Below are 19,642 nucleotides of genomic sequence, written 5' to 3'. Positions count from 1 at the left end.
ATTATTCAAGCATGTACAATAATAACAGGTAAAAAAATGCTGCTTTGCAACTAAATGGCCTTTTACATTACCCTTGTGACAGGATGACACCAGATACCTTGAAGCATCAGGAAGTGCTATTTGATATGTGTTTTCTAACACACCTTCCTTGTTCTTACATTATTTATACATATATGAAAATCATGGTGAGATATCCTTCATTACAAGCAATGGCAATAAAGCTAGTAAGACAGTAGGGTTCTTAAAAGTGATGGTATTCAAATGTAACATCTTCAAAATATTATTTTTCAGATTGAGATTGTAATTTGAAATTGTTGGCCAAAAAAACCCCCAAACAAAAAACAGTTAAAGGATAATTTTGCCTGAAAAAGCCTTGTAGCTGAGAAACTGTAATACCTATTGTTTTAATGACAAACTTTGTGTGTTGTATGCCAGGAGACCAGCAATAGAAAAACCAAGGTAAAAAGACACTCTCACTATGTTTGGGCCATTTTTCAATAGGCATGAGGGAACAGGCTGCACTGGTATCCTAAAGGTTTCATTGATGCCATAGTCTACATAGATAACCTTACCCTCAGCTCTTCCATGTAAAGGAAGCAAAAGATCTTGTACAGCCTGTTCCTTCCAGACATTTCCACTCTGCCAGAGGGAATTCAGTTCCTGTTCTGAAAGTGAACTAAAACACTGATCTATTCTTCCTTTGTGAACAAATCTGTTCAGGCCACTGCCTTTCCCCAGATAGAAAAGAGCCAGAGGCTGCCTGGAACGATGGAGGGTTCCATAGAGCAATTTGTAAGACTCGCTTAAGCATCTAATAAAAGTTTCCATTTTCCTGGAATCTTCATCTAGTTGTTTGCTAGTTTCAGGCCAGAACAACAAGGTGGCTAGGAAGAAAGGCTCTACACACTGTGAAGTTGGTTTCACTTCCTGTAGAATGCTTAGAAGCAGACTTCTCAGCACCTTAGAAGGATGTATCTTAGTGGATTTAGGTTTAATGCAGTTCAGAACAACATTTGCCAAAATCAAATTCTGTTTGTCTTTCTGAGTTGCTTTTGCACTGTCCTTACACAAAAATGCATATGCTTCTACTATATCTTCTATGTCTCTGTCATCATTTCTGTGATTTCTGTGGAGGTAATCCAAAATGCCAGAAAATGAGTCTGCTCTGGAAGCCTCCAGAGTGTCCCTGTGGGCTTCTATATACTGAGACATGGGCCACTTTGAGACCTGTTTTCTTTTCAATTGCTCAAAACTGAAATCACAGAATATTTCTCTGTATTTGGTAAAACGTTCTTGAACCTTCTCATACAATTTTGCGTCTATGATTTCTTTTTCGTTGATATGTGTTTTGAAAAACACAAAGTAGTCTTCAAAAAAGTCAAATGCCCTTTTTAACCGTGGTCGCAAATTACATAAAAAGCTGGAATAATGTTCAAGAATCTTGAGCATTTCACTCTCTGTGTTAGGGTTATCTACATTCAAAACACTTTTTCCCAATAGGTACTTGGACATATTTTTTCTACTATGTAAGTCTTTTTTGTGGAAAAAAGGAACATGCCAAAGGATGTCAATAACATAAAGACTAGTTTCTATCTCTCCCTGATAACCGGCAGTATTGTACATCTGGAACTTTCTCTTAAGGTTTTGATGCCGCAAATATTGTTCATTGTCTTCATTTTCAGCTTGCCACTGAGATTCTCTGAAAGCCTGTGAAGCATTCACAGCAAGCTCTAGCAAGTATTTGAGTTCCTCAGCAGTCAGGACTTCACTCTTTGCTTTGCACTCTACACAGTATTTTAGCTTACTTTTGAAGACTTGACCCAGTGTATCCGATATGTATGAATTGTGTTGTGCTCTTTGCCTGGCTTCTTTGGCCCAGTATAATGCATTGTCAAATTTTCTTTCTTTAATGTAGAAGTATCTTGCTAAGGCTTGACAAATGTAACCGTTTCGATCAAATCTAGCGGATGCTTCTTTTAACACACATTCCACGTTACTACACTTCTCTTCCCTATGAATGGCTTCAATTAAGGGGGAAAACAATGTGTCTGACTCATCGCCATGTTCCTTGCGCTGTCTAGTAATCAGCAGGGTTTGTATATCACGAATAAGTTTGTCTTGCTTTACTGAAGTCTTATAAAATAAATCTTCTTTCAATAACTGCAACGTAATTTCACTTTTAGGCAAGTCATAGGTTCGCTTCAATTCTGTTAGGCAGTGAGATGCTATCAATGGATGAATGATGCGAAGACCTTTGTATCGCATGTATTCATGTACCTGATCATATATTAGAATATTGGAACAAATTCCCATCTTTTCTATCAATTTATCTTTCCCCCAGCCAATCTCTTGAGAATTAATTCCTAAGAACTCTTCACATAGCGATACTGAAACTGTAGATGTTCTTACATATGAGTTTAAGAGTGTTAGATAGCAAACAAGCTGTGCTGGTTTAGAGGCAGTATTCAAGTTATGCAAGGTATTTTTTACCACTTTTTCTATATACTGTGGGTCAAAGTTTTCCTTCATAATCATAAATGAATAGAAATTGTCAGGATGTGCATGCACCTTTTCAATGTGTTTTAGTTTCTGATCAAAGGCCCTTTGCTCTTTTTCAGAAAGTGTATGTTTTAAAGAAATACTGTTCAATAAATTGATTGTTGAACATTCATCAGGATTCTGAGATCTCATACAGTTTAGAATGATCACTAAAGGAGTTACATAAGTAATGCATTTTTCTGTTATAGCCGCTTGAATTTCTCTTTGAAGAAAATAGACATTTTCTTGCTCTTCAAAATCATCCACAAGAAGTAACACTGGTAAATAGCCTGTGTCATTGTTTGCTCCACAGGTGAGTAAAGTTGTCAGCTGTGTTCCAAAATCATTTGGTTTGCTCTTCAGAACAGCACATCTGAATTGCTTCCGGAGATTCCAAAGGATATGCATAGCTAATGTTGTTCCACCACAGCCTGGGTGGTGGTAAAGGTTGATAATTTTTACAGGTGATTGATTAGCACTCTTTGATGAAGAAACAATTAGGTGTTCAAGCTTTTCATAACTGTCCCTTCTGATAAAATCTGAAGTATAATTTTCAGAAGAAAAATAGAAATTCCACCATGATACTTTACCACCTCGATAAAAATCTTCTTCACACTCTTTCATGAAAATTTTAAATTTATTTGCATCCTTTTCTATTCCTGTGTCTTTGCATTCATTTTCACAAAGTATTTCCAATGCTGGCATGGAGTCTTCTTTCTTCTTTAGAAGAACGGTAGAATGACCAACAGAGGAGAGAAGTCTTTCAGAAGACTGTGTCACTGATTTTAATTTTATGATGGTACCATTTACCATTTGTAGGGTTAAATTAGAAACACATTTGTTTGAAAGTGCTTCCTCATTAATGCCTCTAGCATGCAGAAGATCTTTCCATCGCTGGTATGTGCCTGCACCAATACAAATGCAGACCATGTATTCTAGTCCCTTTAATTCTTGGTAAAATGTCATAAAAGTCTCAGTAAGGGGATCTGCTGAATCTTCCACTGTGGAAAGCAAAAGAAATACTATTAAAAACTTTCCGCTCTGCTTTACATCTTTGTGTGTAAGAAATGTTACAATTTTTCTGACACCAGCAGCTCTGTCTCGTTGCCACGAATTGGGATCTAATGGTAGTTCCTTGTTGCCTTTGAAGTCTGATCCACCATTGCAGAAAATCCAGTTGGTCTCTTGATGCAGTTTCAGCTTTTCAGCTTGTTCAGAAACTGAACCCACCTTGTTTTCATAATAATCTGGGAAGTGAAGTTTGGCATTTCGATTTTTTTTGTAAGTCCCTAACACACCATTAATTTCTGATTCAAAATCAAAGTCAAGCACAGCAAACCATTTTATTTCCTGTAAAAAGTCTAACTGCAAAGTTTGACTTGGGTGGCACTTGTTTGTTACCAAAATGTAGTAGTCATAATAAGATCTATCTAGTGAGTCCCTGTTACCCGTAAGCAGACTAACTAGCTTTAGTCCTTCATTCATTGATTTCTTCTGCTTTAAGTTATAGTCTTCCTCTGCTCTTTTACGAAAATCTGCTAAAGTTGTCAAGTTACCCATAAAAGTTAGAAATTCTTTTGTATTTTGAATATCTTTGGAACTAGCTCTATCCCGGATGAAGACAGCTTTTTTCCATTTCTTACTCTCATAGTCGTATCTGTTGGTACTGAAATATTTTTTTTCACAGATGCAGTGTTTGGGAACCACATCTATTTCAATGACAAACCTATGTGATGGCGCTCCATTTTGTAATAATACTTCCACAAATCTAGGTTCTCTAATGCAAGCTTTTGCAATGTTGATGTATGGCGCATTAAAGTATTTTCCAATAAATCTATTCAAATGCATAGCATATGCTTCTTTCGTGGTAACTTTTATTCCTTCAATTTCCCCATGTGGATCATCACGTACTCCAAAATGAATAGTGCCATTTGTGCGGGAGTTCATGCAGGCTGCAGCAAACCTAAATACTTCATTGCTAAATTTCATCATGATATCCTCTTCTCGTGCCTTGTCTGTGTTGGCAAGTAATTTGAATTCATGTGCTGGATCAATGAGATTGAGTGGCCCTGTTTCAGGGACATTAAGAATATTATACTGTATGTATCGAGTACCATCACTGAAATTATCAAAAGGATATGGCATACACATCCTTCCAGTTGGGTGCTGGCTGTTTGACAGTGGCTTCTCTGAAACATTTTCTTTGTCATCTGATTTCACTGCTTTTTTGTCTCCTGTGGGCTCTGTCTTAGAATCCTGCAGTAAACTGGAATTAAATGACCCATATTTCTTCTTGCACTCTTTCTTTGCAATTTCTACATCTTCTCCTTCTCCATCAAGACTCTGCTGAGTGCCTTCTTGTTCCACAGCCTGGTTTGAGCCTGTAGCTATAATGTCATGCTTTTGCAGGAAATACATTAGTTTAAGAGCAGGCCCATGAGGTATGCCCATGTCCACAACATCTGCTTTAGTCATCAGTTTCAAAATAGACCCAGTCACATCTTGGTTAAACAAGATTTCTGCATATTTCTGGTCAATCTTAACAATTTCAGTTGCCCATTGTGTGACTTCCTCTTTTGTCCACTGTTCAATACATTGATATGAATGTGATGTCTCTTTTTTTTCAGTGTCTGCATTTTCCATTCTTTAAGGAAAAAAATCACAAAATTACTAAACAAGTGATTTGTAATAGCCTATTAACTGAATAACACATATTTCCTTGCTACTGTCAGCCATTAATTTTTTCATTATTGTAATCTGCCACACAGAATACAAAAGTTCAATTAGGAGACATAATGGGAATGCAAAATAAGATCATTTATAAGGCATTAGCTACTTATAAGAGACAGATTTATTACAGAATTATTAGAATCCTGTTTTTAAACCACTTCTGTAGCTAACACAACACAAAATTTGTGACTGATGCCTATTTGTTGTCATTTGGCCACCTACTTGTGGTTGTATGGACCATCCAATAATTAAAAAATAAATAATAAAATCATAGAATCATAGAATATCCTGAGCTGGAGGGGACCCACAAGAATCATTGAGTCCAACTCCTGACTACACACAGGACAATTTAGATGTTAAACCCTGTATCTAAGAGCATTATCCAAACACTTCTTGAACACCAGCAGGCTTGGGGCCATGACCACTTCCCTGGGGAGCTTGTTTCAGTGCTTGACCACCCTCTCAGTGAAGAACTTTTTCCTAATATCCGATCTGAACTTCCCCTGACACAGCTTTAAGCCATTCCCTCGTGTCCTATCACTGGACACCAGACAGAAGAGATTAACACCTCCCTCTCTGCTCCCCTTCATGAGGAATTTGTAGACAGCGATGAGGTCACTTCTCAGTCTTCTAAGATGAACAAACCTAGTATCCTCAGCCACTCCTTGTAAGTAAGTCATGCCCTCTAGTCCTTTTACCATCTTTGTTTCCCTCCTTTGGACACATGCTAATATTTTTAGATCCTTATATTGTGGAACCCAGAACTACACACAGTACTTGAGGTGAGGCCACACCAATGCTGTGTATAGTGAGACAATCACTTTTTTTGACCAGTTTACTATACTGTGCTTAATGAAGCCCAGGGTATGGTTGGCCCTTTAGGCCACCAGGGCACACTGCTGACTCTTATTGCACTTAGCATCAGCAATCCCCAGATCCCATTCTGCAGGGCTGCACTCCAGCCTCTTGTCCTCTGATCTATATGTACATCCAGGATTACACTGTGCCAGGTGCAGAATCCAGCATTTGTCCTCATTAAATTTCATATAGTTGGTGACTGCCCAGCACCCTAATCTGTCAGGATCTCTTTGTAAGGCCTCCCAGTCAATGACTGCTCTTAATTTAGTATCACTGCAAACTTATTAAGTGTGCACTCAACTCCTGTGTCCAGGTCATTGATAAAAACATTGAAGAGAACTGGCCCTAAAATTGAACCCTGGAGAACACCACTAGTAACCGTCCACCAGCTAGGTGTTACTCCATTTACTACAGTGATTTGAGTCCAACCCTTCAGCCAATTGTTCACCCATCATGTTGTGTACACGCCACAAATGGCTCTCATTAAGTTCCCAGTTTGGTGAAGGAGAAAAATCAACTGCACACAGAAATGCAACCTTTTAACCTTTTTTTTTTTTTTTTTTTTTACCTTTACACATAGTTAGGTACAGAATTTGCTTGAATAACACTGCAAAGAGACATTGGGGTGGAAAGGTGCTGCTGTGATTACTTAGCTGTTGCTACTGCAAATGAAAGGAAAATCTTTTCCATATTATCTTTTCAGGACCTTTTGCGTTCACTAAGACTTCTCAAATTAAACAAAATCAAGTAGTTCAGCAGCATTTGTGGTGCTAAGTGACAGGAAGAACAGCATCTTACAATCCATTTGGTCTTAGTAAATGTGGATTTTTTGCAAAAACTTTAAAGAAAGAAACACAATCAAAATAATTCCCCTTAATAGTGTCAAGTTTTAATTTATAGTCTCACGTCCTTTGGGAGAATTATATTCATTCATCTGAAATTTTTATGTTATTGCACCCAGCTACAGGTGTTGCATTAGTGGTAATAGTCTCCTCCATGCACATCATCTTATTTGTAGCTGAGTGTTCCTGAGGCAAAATGACTTCTTAGATTTTTTCAGTGAAATTTTGTTTTCTGAAAGAATACTTTGTTATTTAAGCCACCCTAGCAACATGCTTTCCTCAATTTATTATTTGATTTCCTAAACTGTAAACTTTAATTACAAGCAATAGTAAAGATTTCTTATAGCTAATGCATGAAAACGGCGATCCTACCTTTGGCCAAGCTGCTTCCTGATCTAACGAACCATAATAGTAGAGAAAAAAGGGGGGGCTGTGGGCTACAGAAACCTGTATTTGCATTTTCTCTTAACAGACCCTCCCTTTTGCTCACACAAAAAGAAAAACTAGTTTCTAGTTCTTTAAAATCCACTACAGTAAGCACATATTGTCAAAAATTGAGGGTGCAGGGGTAAAGAAGCTGAATGTTTTTATTCTGTGGCTGAAGTAACTATCATATGCACCATCCACTCCACCCAGGGTATGTAAAAACTGAGAAAAGAAACTGAAACTAAAGCACTTCTGCTCAGAGACGGTGTTCAACCCAGCAATGTGAAAGTATGATTTTAATTCCCACCAAACTTATGCTTTCTAATAGAGGTACAATTTACTCCTAACAAAAATCAAACGTTTTTATGTCCTTAAAACATTTTAGTGTTTGCAACCCTCCTAATGAGATAAAGCTCCAGATGCGATACTTTCATTTCCTAGACTTGATGCAGTGTGTCTATGTTCCGTGTTACTGGCTAATTAATGATTCCAGCCAGCTGAAATACTTTAAAGATGTCCTTTTCCAGCATGGAACAATTAATATTATTTCTTCAGAATAATTTCTTTAAGGACATATTCCTTGGGATTATTTCACTGTAATCTCATAACAACCACTTTTCATGTGCAGATGTTTAACAGTTTTGGAAAAGTTTTTTTTAGTAGATTATATATAATTTCATATATAAAAATAATGCCAAAGAAAGAGAAAGAAATGGTATCAGATTAAGCCCTTAGGTCTTCATAAAATATTCCTGGAAGTAAATATGCATGTACTTACTGTAGCTGTTCTCTTCTGTGGATTTTTTCCTATAGTTCTTCAATACATGTATTTTGTTCAAGCAGGAAACTCAGTGGCTAAAATTCAGCTGAACTGTTATTCTAAAGTATGGGGAAAAAAAAAAAATCCAACTAAAATTAGTTTATAAACGTCTAACAGAAGTGTAGGGTCTGAAATAGGAGGAGGAAAGAGCATCAATAAACATATAATAATTTTTTCCCAGGGGCAAACACTCATCTCTAGAGGAGAGAAATGACAGTGCCTTCTAGAGAATATTTATTATTCCTTACCTTTTCCTTGCATGCTTCTAATTTACTAACACAGTGTCTAAATGCTGTAGACTAGGCAAATCAGAAGCCGGGTGTTGCAGAGAAATGAGGAAATAGATGCAGCGTGTTTGGGAGGTTCTACTGCTCTCACCCTCTTTCGCTTTCTCTTTTACTGACCAAGGCTGCTTTCGGTCTGCCTCTTCCTAACTTCCTGTTTGGGAAATCGCTGTTCTCTTAGGAAATTAATACAAGAATTCTGTTCTAGGATGCCTTTATTACTTACACAGTACTGTCTTGAGCTGCTATACAGAAACTTGAGAAATTAGGAAACACCATCTGAGGAATACTTACAATGAATTAGACATATGGTATTAAACCAAAAGAACTTTCCTGGAATAAAGGAAGAAAATGGGAAATAATAGAAGAGATGCTTCTGAGAAATGTGAGTATTCTTCAATATAGGCATTTTTGGATAATCAGGCTTACTGACTTCTCATCTTGGTTGCTTCATTTCCCACACTGCAAATACATTAGTTTATTCCTGGTCTCCTTTTCTGGAGCAAAAATTGGATTTGAAGTGTAGCTTTGGTATAGTTCTGTGGATAGTTTACTCAGAAATGTTTTCCCTTAGGCAGCGTACTCATGTTACACTGTACCATCCTCCAGTGTCCAGTGAACAAGCTTTGTGTTGTCATACCCTGCTATTGTCTGCTTCTACTTCCAATGTTTCACAGTACTGACACTGATCTTACAATACCCTACTCCATTGACCATTACCATTATCCTGTTTTTTCATCCATTTCCCTTGACTGTTTTGAATGACCATGATAAGCAGCAGGCATCTGAGAAAGATAACGGACGATCATTAAAACAACATTTGTTTAGAAGGGTGGCAGCAAGAGTGATCGCACTAGCAGTTGGTGTCCAATCCCAGAGACTGAAAATTCTTTATTGGGTGTAAGGACCCACACTGAAGCAGTTCATGAGGGATGACAGCCTGTGGGAAGGAATTAAGCTGGGACAGGGGAAGAGTGTGAGGAGGGAGGAGAAGCAAAGAAAAGCAATTATGGACTGACCAAACTGTTATGAACTTACCACAGTCTCCCATTCCCCATCACCCTGCACCACTTGGGGTGGTGGAGGGAGAAGGTGGAAGAGTTGGGAAACAGTGAAGTTGAGCCTGTGAAAATGGAGTGGGCTGGGGGAAGTTGTTTTAGTGTTTTTCCTTGTTTCTCACTATCCAACTCAATTGGCAATGCATTAAATTCATTTTTCCCAAGTCAGATCTGTTTTGCCCATAATGGTAAATGGTAAATTATCTTCCTGTCTTTTTCTTGACTCAGGAGCTTTAGCATCTTATTGTCTCCCCTATCCAGCTGAGGAGGGGGAGTGAGAGGGTGGCTGTGTGGGCATCTGGCAGCCAGCCAAGGCCAGCCCACCACAATCCTTCAGAATGATATCTGTTCTGAGAACAGCTGGGTGAGGTCACCAAGGTAATGCAAGTTTTAGAAGGCAAACAGCATCTCCATCCACCACAAAGTCAGATATAGAAAAGCCAGCATCTCTTCCTGTTGTTGATGCTGATCACAATACTATTGCTTTCTATCCTTATATGCTTCCCTATATACTTTAGCTATGTGCATTTCTTAAGTGCTGGCATGCACCCATCTGCTATTGCACAAATTCTTAAAGAAAAATTTATAGCACTACCTATTGAATCCCTAATTGCTGCACTTTTCAGGAATGCATCTTCCGCAGATAGAATGGTATGGCTATACATTAAACACTCCTATATATTCTCATGTCAAGGTCAAGGGGTACAAATGAATGCTTGGTGTGGTGCAATAAAAACATCACCTTTTCAGGCTATGGTGCAGATCTGACATTATTTTAAGCACTGTGGTATGAAAAATTGTAAGAAATAATGATACTGTCTTTGACTCAGCACATGAGAACACCAAGTGCCATGAAGTGCAGTAACTGCTTTAGATGCTGCTGACCCTGAGCACTGTGGATGTGAACCATTACTGCATCGTTCTGCTTGGGAAAGCAATTGCTTTCTCAGGCAGGTGCCTTTGTTTATAAAGGCATAGCCTGCTTCTCTGGAGATCATTACAGTTTTCTCTCTATAGCTGTGTGTGTTTGCTGAGGCAGCTGCTTACTTTCCATCTGTAGGAATCCAAGCAATGCCCAAATTGAACTAGAGGGGTTATTGAGTTTCCCCTGCTTCATCCTAGTTTGAAGCGTCACAGCTCTTGCCTGGTGTTCCAGGTTACCTACCCTGTGATTGCGGTTGCTGACTGGGAGGCTGTGTGGATCATATATCCTTTTATTAACCAGATCATTGTTGGTACACCAGGCTGGTATTTTATCATCTATCTTTACCACTAGTCAGCTTCAATCCTACCAGTCTTGTGAGACAGACTCATCTTTAGCTGCTGTACTCTCTGTGCTTTGACTAAGTTATTCATCCATTGTTTTCACAACGTTTTGAGTTGGGGTTTTCTTCGGTGTTAGCTGTTTATATTAACCATGTCTGCTGTTTTGGTATAGTATATCTTGCCTGTTTGGCCATCAGCAGCATCCCTTTCCCATAACCTTTTTTCCTTCAGATGCCATCTGCAGACATTTAAGCATGAAGTTTGTTGATGTGGTTCTCCAGCATAAAATCAACTCTTCTAGAATGACTCCATTATTTATTAAAATAAAAAAAAATTATTTACATCAGGGCTTTCCCTGTAGTCTCTTTATTCAGCAAAACTGAGTCAAAAATTGCTATTTTATTTCTCACTGAATGGTGTGTGGAAACTCACCGTTGAAATCCTGTCCCCTGTTGCAACTCATAGAATTTGTTCTCTAATGTATATTAATAATTCCTTCATGTTCTTTGCCTATTGAAGTTAAAGACCACTGTTCATATACACTGTGACCTATAGATCAGACTGCCAACAGTTCTCAAGTTTCCAGTTGTAAGAGCTTCCAAGGTTATTCTGATTCCTGCTATTTCCTATAATTTCTTTATATTTGTCAAATCATCATATGTACAATATTATTTTGCCATTTCAACCTTTACTGTCTTTTGACACCTATATTCCATTATTAATACCTCACTGTATTTCTGTTACCGTAATAATTCCTCTTATCACATTGTGCACCAACACTGGAAATAATCCAGCCAGCTCCTTGGGCTATTCTCATTAGTGAAAAAAACATTTGCATGATCTTTTATAAAACTTGATGCTTTTTTTTTTTTTTTTTAAATAACCAGCTCTTTACTCTGTTCCCTAAGTTACTACTCACCCATTTCTTATGTTTCTCCTTGCTGTCCTACTGATATTTATCTGTTCCAGCATCTGCTCTATTTTTCAGGTGTGGAGGTCACACAGAGGCCTCCAGAACTTTTTCTTTTCAGAGGCAAATAACTTCTGTGTCTGCTCTAGCAATAGCCTCTCAACTTTTCTTTAAAAAGATATACTAGTTACATAGGACTGTATTTTCCTGATGCTGATGTGACTGTCTGGCCATCTCTCTCATAATTTCCTCTGTTTGCCCATCATCCTCACTTCAGTTCTTTTCAAAAACTTCCTGAATGTTACTCTCCTCCTTTCTAGGGTTGTGCTTCCTGAGTCTTCTCTTGCAAGAAAGGAAATTAAATGCCAATCAGAAACACTCACAAATACATATACAGTGGTCACTTCATTGTATTCTTCATGTTTTTCTGCCTGCTGTAACTGGCCCACAGGAAGATAAATTCCTGGTTGCTGAATAGGGAAAGTTGATTGAATTGCCAATGACCTTTTCTCTGGGGATGAGTCTTGCAACCACTGTAATGCTAGTAGCAACCAGTCCGGAAATGGCAGGACCTGCTGCTCTTTTAGGAGCAGTAGGCAGGTCAGCATAGGTCATTTCCACGTAGTTCTTGGTTTATCAGCCAGCAGAACTGACATTCAGATTGGAACTCACATCAGCCTTGCTCGGTTGTGCACTCTGATGAGCTCACAGCCTGAGGGAATCTCCACAGGCATAAGCCTGTATCTAAAAAGTCTTAGTGCCCATGTAAAGAGCAGCTGTACTCCTTTGATTACTTCAGGCTATTTATCTGTTGAGCCACTCTGTGGGTATTAGTTTCATTTTCTTAAATTGCTAATCATATGGCATGGTACTATGTTTCCCCGAGCTGTGTTTTATGGGCTGATGTGACAACCATTCCTTCCCTGCACCAACATTGAACGGGTGGCTCTTAACCTGACATTCTTCAGCAGCTTGTGATCTCAGTGGGGTTTGAAGCAGTATCATCCTTCTCCCAGTTCTGGCCTCTTCTCTTGCACTGTATGATTATGTGGTGAGCTGGTTGAAGGAATTGAAGCACTCTGTTATATGTCAGCTTAGACTATGGACTGATCAGATCTGGTCAACTTTCTGGGAGGTTGCTTGAGCTCCTTACTAGTGTGGGCCAGACCACATCAGTGGAAGCAGTGGAAGGTGCTGTAAAGCCACATACTTGTATGGACACGTGCATTTGCAGGCCACCAAAATCTACACAAATGACAGCTGAAATTACTATGCATATTCTATTGTGTTCTGCAATGTCAATCAAAGTATGGGAACATTCCAAAAGGTAATTGCAAAATTGCTGTGGTTGCTCCTAACTTGCTTTGCTCTTTGCTGTTATCTTTTGTAAGGTAACTGCCTGCTCAAAAGGCTTGGGCACTGCGATCTGAAACACTGCTGTTAACTGGTTAGCTGCCTCTCTAGGAAATACACAGCTCCTTTCCCACCCTCACAGTTTCCCTCTTTGTTTATGCCTTTTGTTATAAATTATACATCACAGCCTTTATTCATATTCCTTGTGGTGTAACTCCTAAGTAGGTGATATTCTTGACTGATGAAGTTAGAGCAAAACCATTTCTTGATTACTCTTTTTTTCTTCTGGTTCCCTAAATAGGCATGGTTGACAACTGACACTCTTGTGTGCCCTTCCTGTGCTGGCAGGCAGATGGAGATGGATGCTGAAACTTAGTAGCATTTCTGTGAGTATACATGCTGCTATGACCACAGGTTGTGCAAACCTAGCTGAATTAACTAGTTTGAGAGCTGGTAGCAGTGCAGACAGGTATCAAGGAGCCTTGAGGGGCTGGACCCCAATGAATAACATTCAGGCTGTGTCCAGCACTGAACACCTCTGTCCAAGGCACCTGGGGAGTCAGAGAATTGGAGGAAGCTGGGCTACCAGCTACCTTGAGGAAATAAACCTGCAGACCTCTCAGAGGGCCCAAGGTATTTCATATAGAATAGAAGGGGAGGGGAAGGGAAGGGAAGGGAAGGGAAGGGAAGGGAAGAGATTTCAGTTGGAAGGGCCCTACAATGATCATCTAGTCCAACTGCTTGACCGATTCAGTGCTGACCAAGTTAAAGCATGTTATTAAGGGCATTGTCCAAATGCCTCTTAAACACTGACAGGCTTGGGGCATTGACCACCTCTCTAGGAAGCCTCTTCCAGTGTTTGATCAACCCCTCAGTAAAGAAATGTTGCCTAATGTCCAGTCTAAACCTCCCCTTGTGCATCTTTGAACCATTCCCATGTGTCCTTTCACTGGATATGAGAGAGAAGAGCTCAGCATCTCCCTCTAACCACTTCCCATCCTCTGGAAGCTGTAGAGAGCAACGAGATCACCCCTCAGCCTTCTGTTCTCCAAACTAGACAAACACAAAGTTCTTAGTCACTCCTCATAGGACATTCCTTCCAGCCCTTTCACCAGCTTTGTTGCCATCCTATATATAAAAAGTAGATCTTTCCTTTTCCTTGTTGCATTAGAGACAGAGAAAAAGTGATCACAGCCCCTTTTGTTAGAAAAAATTTTCTACATACTATAGGACTTATTTCATATTAGTATCTCTTCACAACAAGATAAAACATTTTAAGGACTTTTCTAAATTATTTTTTTTTTTCTCATTTATGTTGCTTCTAAAAGGCTTCCTTGATTTGGCGATATCTTTCAGACACATTTGAAAAGAGTTTCTAATGTAATCCATTTTTCTGTGTCCTAGCCTGCTGTTTAGTGATTTGGAATATTTGAATATAATTGGAATGTTCTGTACTTTTAAATGCAAGCTGTGGATGGGACTAAGCATGACAGTCTTAAAGGACTTGGAAAGTACTTGAAAGCCAGGTTTTGAATTGAATATGACTTGATAAATATAAAAAATCAGCAAGGTGAAGTTAAAGAGGAAAGTGTAACTCTAAGGAAAACACATGAAAGATGTCCAACAGAATTTTGTTTTTTTCCCCAGTAAGCTTTTGTTTTGACTTAGCAAAACAATGTTATTCATTTCCTATTAAGATGGGAAAAAGTTATATAGAAGCTAGATTTTAGAACTACAGGAAATGTATAAAAGAGGTACCTTGATGAAAATCTCAGTGTTTACATGAGACAGTACTTTTCTAAACAAGAACATGTGTCCGCTTTTGGTCAGAGTATGCTACTGTATAGAGGTGCTCTAGTTTGGAAGCCCTGCCCTAATATTTTGACATTAAGTTGTATCTGAGTTATGAGATCCACTGTGACCAACAGCTTTGTACTTTTCCCTGGAACTCAGAACATAGCCTGAAGAGATAAATACATATTATCTTTTTAGGTGGAGCAGGATTTCCAACACACTGGTATTTGCATTGCATGTTTAACTGAACTGTGATGCAAATTTATACTTGAATGGAGTCCTTAGATGTCTAATCTTTTATTTGTCTTCTATGATCTTTGTCTATTGTTTATTTACCACGGATTCTAATCAAGAAATGATCCTTTGCTGATTTCCTCATTATTTTAACAACACAACTGTCACTTTCCATCCCAAGGCTGCATCAGTTTTGTTGCTTACAATGTAATCCTTTTATATCTGTCTGTGAAGTGTTTGGAAACTTTTGCTGCAGTTCTGTTGCTCTTATGGCCTCCACAGAAAGGCAGCAAGGGAGCAGGGCTTCTACTCTGTAGGAGCTGAGCTCATATCATACACTCAGGAATGTTTATGAAGAACTACTTGTTGAGGAAACATTTCTGTATAGATTGATATGGACTGTTAAATTGTCAGCCAGTGATAAAGATTGGATCCTGCACTTTTATATTTTTAAGAGATGCTTATGAACAACATTCTGCAGTTTTCCATGTGTGGATAGAGAATATACACAAAAATACAGCATGATTTACTGTTTAAGGACATTCTAATACAATGGCATTAAAAAAAAAGGTTTTGATTGACTGCAAAAATATTCTTAACACAGCCATTTAGCTACCTAGAAAGTAGATGTTCTAAATCAGGAAGCCTTTTATAGTAGGCAGGATTGAGGAATCAGTCCCCCTTCAAATGTACAGGTCATCTGGGACATGCTCAATTTGCATGTCAGTCAAAAAAAAAGTTAGTGTTTGCTAGTATTAGCTGCTTTTCCTTTCTCCTTCTCTCTAGCCCAAGCATAGTTACCGACAACCTCCTGCCCATCTTCTGTGGGAAGCCATTGCCCTCTAGCTCCCAGAAGCATGCATGATACAGATGCATTGACAGCAGTGTGGTGAGAGACTGTCAAAGGAATTATGCTAACACTGAAGAAAGTCCATAGAAAATATGTGATTGTATTTTATCTAAGGCGAAAAGGAATAAAAAAATAATTACGCTATTTAAAACAAAAAAAAGTTTTTTAACCTGGGATTATAAAACAATGAGTTCTTTCATTTTCAAGGTTCGGCTTTCTACAGGTAAAGCGTGGAGATGCATGCACGGTGCTGTGCTTGTATTTTGCCTTAACATATAGCTTAGCTGGCCATACATGTTTCAAGGGGGTTGTTAATGGAAGCATACATTCTCTTGACATTAACATGAACTCGTTGTGTTATAACTGCTAGTGTAATTTCTGCTTAGAACTACCTACTGATCATCACCCTTCCTGTGCTCACATAATCACAGCATGGCTAGAAATCACATCCGGAGATTATCTAGTCCAACTCCTGCTCAAAGCAGGATGGTAGGGAAATCTAAATCCCTAATTATTATGCAAATTAATATTTATAGTATAAAATTGTATTAAATTTCTTTAAAAAATACATATAGTTTACATTGTATACTGAATAGCCATGCTTAAGCAAGCAAGGTAAAGGACCCCAGCTCGTCATAAGGAAAAAAGCCTAGACCCCGAGATAAGGACTTTGCTTCTGGGAATCTTAAAAGCTGTCCATGAAGGATAAAAGATACCCCTGGACAACCAAGATAACACCAGCATCCTAGCCCCTCTAACATGTCTTTGAAACCCTCCCATTTTTTGTCATCATAGATAAGTAACTACAGCAAGACTGACTTTAGGGCCATCTGATTGATAGAGAAGCAGGTGGATGATGACACCATAGAAATATAGTTGCTTTTCAAAGTTCCCCTATGATTCATAAAGAGTAGTGTGTGTTTGTGAAGTATCAATTAGTCAAGTCGTGTTGCACCTGAGCACTTGAAATGCTTGTAAAACTACATTCAGAGTGCCCCAATTTGAATGGGGCACCTCATGCGCATGAATAAAAGAACCACTCTTGTAATTCTATGCTTTGCATCCTGGCCTCTCTCCTTAGTCAGCATGGGCCAGTTGCAAATTTTTGTAACAAGGGTTGGATACAGCAGGTTGCCCAGGACTGGGTCCAGTTGGATTCACAATATCTCCAGGGATGGAGACTCCACAGCCTCTTTGGGCAGCCAGTTCCAGTGTGTGACCACCTTGACAGTAAAAAATATTTTTCTTATATTCATACAGAATTTACTGTGTTTCGGTTTGTGCCCATTGCCTCTTGTACTGTCACTGAGCACCACTTAAAAGAGCCTGGCTCTGTCTTCTTTGCACCCCCATTTCAGGTATTTATAATAATTTATAAGATCCTCCTGAGTCTTCTCTTCTCCAGTCTGAACAGTCCCAGCTCTCTCAACTCACCATTGTACGTCAGATTCATCACTGTTGTGGACCTTTGCTGGATTCACTCTAGAGTGTCCATGTCTTGGACTGGTGAGCCCAGCACTGGACCCAGCACTCCAGATGTGTCTCACCTGTGCTGAGTAGAGGGGAAGGGTCAACTCCCTTGACCTGCTGGCAATACTTCTAATGCTGTCTAGAATACTGTTTGTGTTTTTGATCTTGCTGTGGAATATTAGTCTGTTGCTCTGTAAGAAGGGGTTAATGTTTCAAAGCCACAGCTAAGTGTAAGATGGAGCATTCTCATAAGCATTCTCATATAAGCAGTGGTAAAAGCCCAAAGTGACATTCTTCAGTATGCTTATGAATTGCCTTTAAGCTATATAGTAAGGAAAGACCAAGGACAACACACCACCTTGTGATTTGGTAAAAGTACTTGGAGTTGCACTGACTGCTGTTGCTGTTCCTACACTCTGCTTCCAGTTATGTCTTATCTTCCCTACCTTTGATCTCAAGTCCACAGCCTCACTTCATCAAAGAAAGCCATTGTTCACCCTCATCAGTGGACAAATGAAATGGCAAAAGCCTCCACCAAAGGGAATGAAAAGAAAATGTGACAGGACTTTTTCTATTTTTTTCCCCCACATTTCAAGTTTTGAACATACTACATTCTCATAATTCCCATCTCACATTAGAATAGCCCAACGTATACATCCCCTAGTCTAATGGATAAACTCTCCATTGATTTTGGTGGGATTAGGTATAGATCTTACATCAGTAAATAAAACCTTATAAATCTCTTTTGAATGTGGTAGTACCAGTGAGAAAAGGGCAAGAATCCAATACGAAAAGGTTTTCTTTTTCATGCATTAAAATTCTGTGACATTTCAGAGCTGTTTTTTTCCCCATACTTTATTGTTTTTATACCTCTGCCAAAACGATTTCTCCACCAAAAGTAGCTAAATGCACTGTGCAAATTTTGGAAGAATAGTAAATAATGACCACAGTTTGAATAGGAATTTAAACCACTAGTATATTTTTGTTTAACAGCCAGTAATACACGAGATACAGTGAAACAAAAATAAATGAGAACAATCTAATAGAAGCAGAAGGCAACTTGCCTGTGTTTGGTCTCTGTCCCTTGCAATACATATTTCTATCTGCAGAGCTGGTTCTGCTGCCATAGCTAGAATAATTATTTAAGCCAGACAATGAGATTTTCTTCTTTCTATAGCAAATAAATTTCAGTAAATTTTGGTTGTAAGTGGGGAGTAGGAATGTGGCTGCTATGACCTGCATACACTTTCACACTTTTACAGAGAGGTTGTAGCTAGATGGAGAGAGGAAGCTGCAGGGCAGCAGCAAGGCCAGGGGTACAGTGGGGCTGGGCGTGCTTGTCCTGTGCCGCTGCGAGACGAGGGAAGGGAGAGGCCTCCAGGGGACATTTTATTTGACCTTCCCCAGGGCAACAGGCAAATCTTTATTCCTTATCTATAAACATAATGATATATGTAATTTCCAGTGAAGATGCATATCCATACATGGACCCACAGAACTATTATACATTATGTGATGCATAAAAAAAAATAATTTGATTAAAATATTGTACAGGTATTTTGCAGAAGTTTAAAAGACTGTTAGAGTGGACATTCGTCTTAAATTGCTGAAGTCATCTCACATTATTGACCTATGGCTTAATTTGAAATGGCTTGCTGATCTATTATCAAGACATGAGCACAGATTCTGAAACAAAATGTTTTTGGAGCCTTATAATGCACTTAGGCACAGGACAAATTTGCCTACAGTGTGTTTAGAAGAACAAAGTATGGAACTGATATTGAACTGATTTTTGTTTGTCATGAAAATACTCAGAAAAATGTATATTACTGGTAGTTTTAAATACAGAGGCTCCAGAGGTGGAGAAACAGTTGTTTCTGTAAATCCATCTGCATTTTTTGCCCTGTGACACTGCAGTGACATGAAATGTAGCAATATGGAATGGTGTCGAGCACTTCAGAAATCTGTATGCTCATTTCAAAGCAATTAAAATATCAACTCCAGCAAGAAGAGGGGGAGAAAAGAAGACAAAAATCAGACTTTACACATCCCAAAGGGCTGTCCTGATTTGAAACAGAAATGAAGTCGGCTTTGAATGCACAATGGAAGATGAGGGGATGAACCCTGAGCTTCTTGATCCTTCAGGACAACTTCAGTACTTCAGAGTTCTGCCCCAATGTTTATACTTACAGCCTCTGCCTGCTACCTT

The 19,642-nt window shown here is 38.8% G+C and overlaps 1 protein-coding gene across 1 annotated transcript; it reads right to left on the bottom strand.

Moving 5' to 3' along the window:
• Window positions 1-294: 294 nt before the first annotated feature.
• Window positions 295-8,570, bottom strand: LOC113477240 (sterile alpha motif domain-containing protein 9-like). Its single transcript, XM_026843466.1, has 3 exons — window positions 8,463-8,570; window positions 8,173-8,273; window positions 295-5,182 (listed from the first exon to the last, which is right to left on the bottom strand). Exon 3 carries the CDS (start codon window positions 5,179-5,181, stop codon window positions 397-399), a length of 4,785 nt encoding a protein of 1,594 aa, XP_026699267.1. The 5' UTR covers window position 5,182; window positions 8,173-8,273; window positions 8,463-8,570; the 3' UTR covers window positions 295-396.
• Between the last annotated feature and the right edge of the window lie 11,072 nt (window positions 8,571-19,642).

The sequence above is a fragment of the Athene cunicularia genome (assembly GCF_003259725.1).
Source record: "Athene cunicularia isolate RWA chromosome 2 unlocalized genomic scaffold, athCun1 chr2_part1, whole genome shotgun sequence".
NCBI classification, from domain to species: domain Eukaryota; kingdom Metazoa; phylum Chordata; class Aves; order Strigiformes; family Strigidae; genus Athene; species Athene cunicularia.
The sequence above is the reverse complement of the archived record's forward strand: the minus strand, read 5'-3'. Positions and strand labels throughout refer to the sequence as shown.

Bases quoted from the DNA above. Each gene is read 5' to 3' on its own strand.
- LOC113477240 (XM_026843466.1), bottom strand. From the start codon at position 5,181: ATGGAAAATGCAGACACTGAAAAAAAAGAGACATCACATTCATATCAA.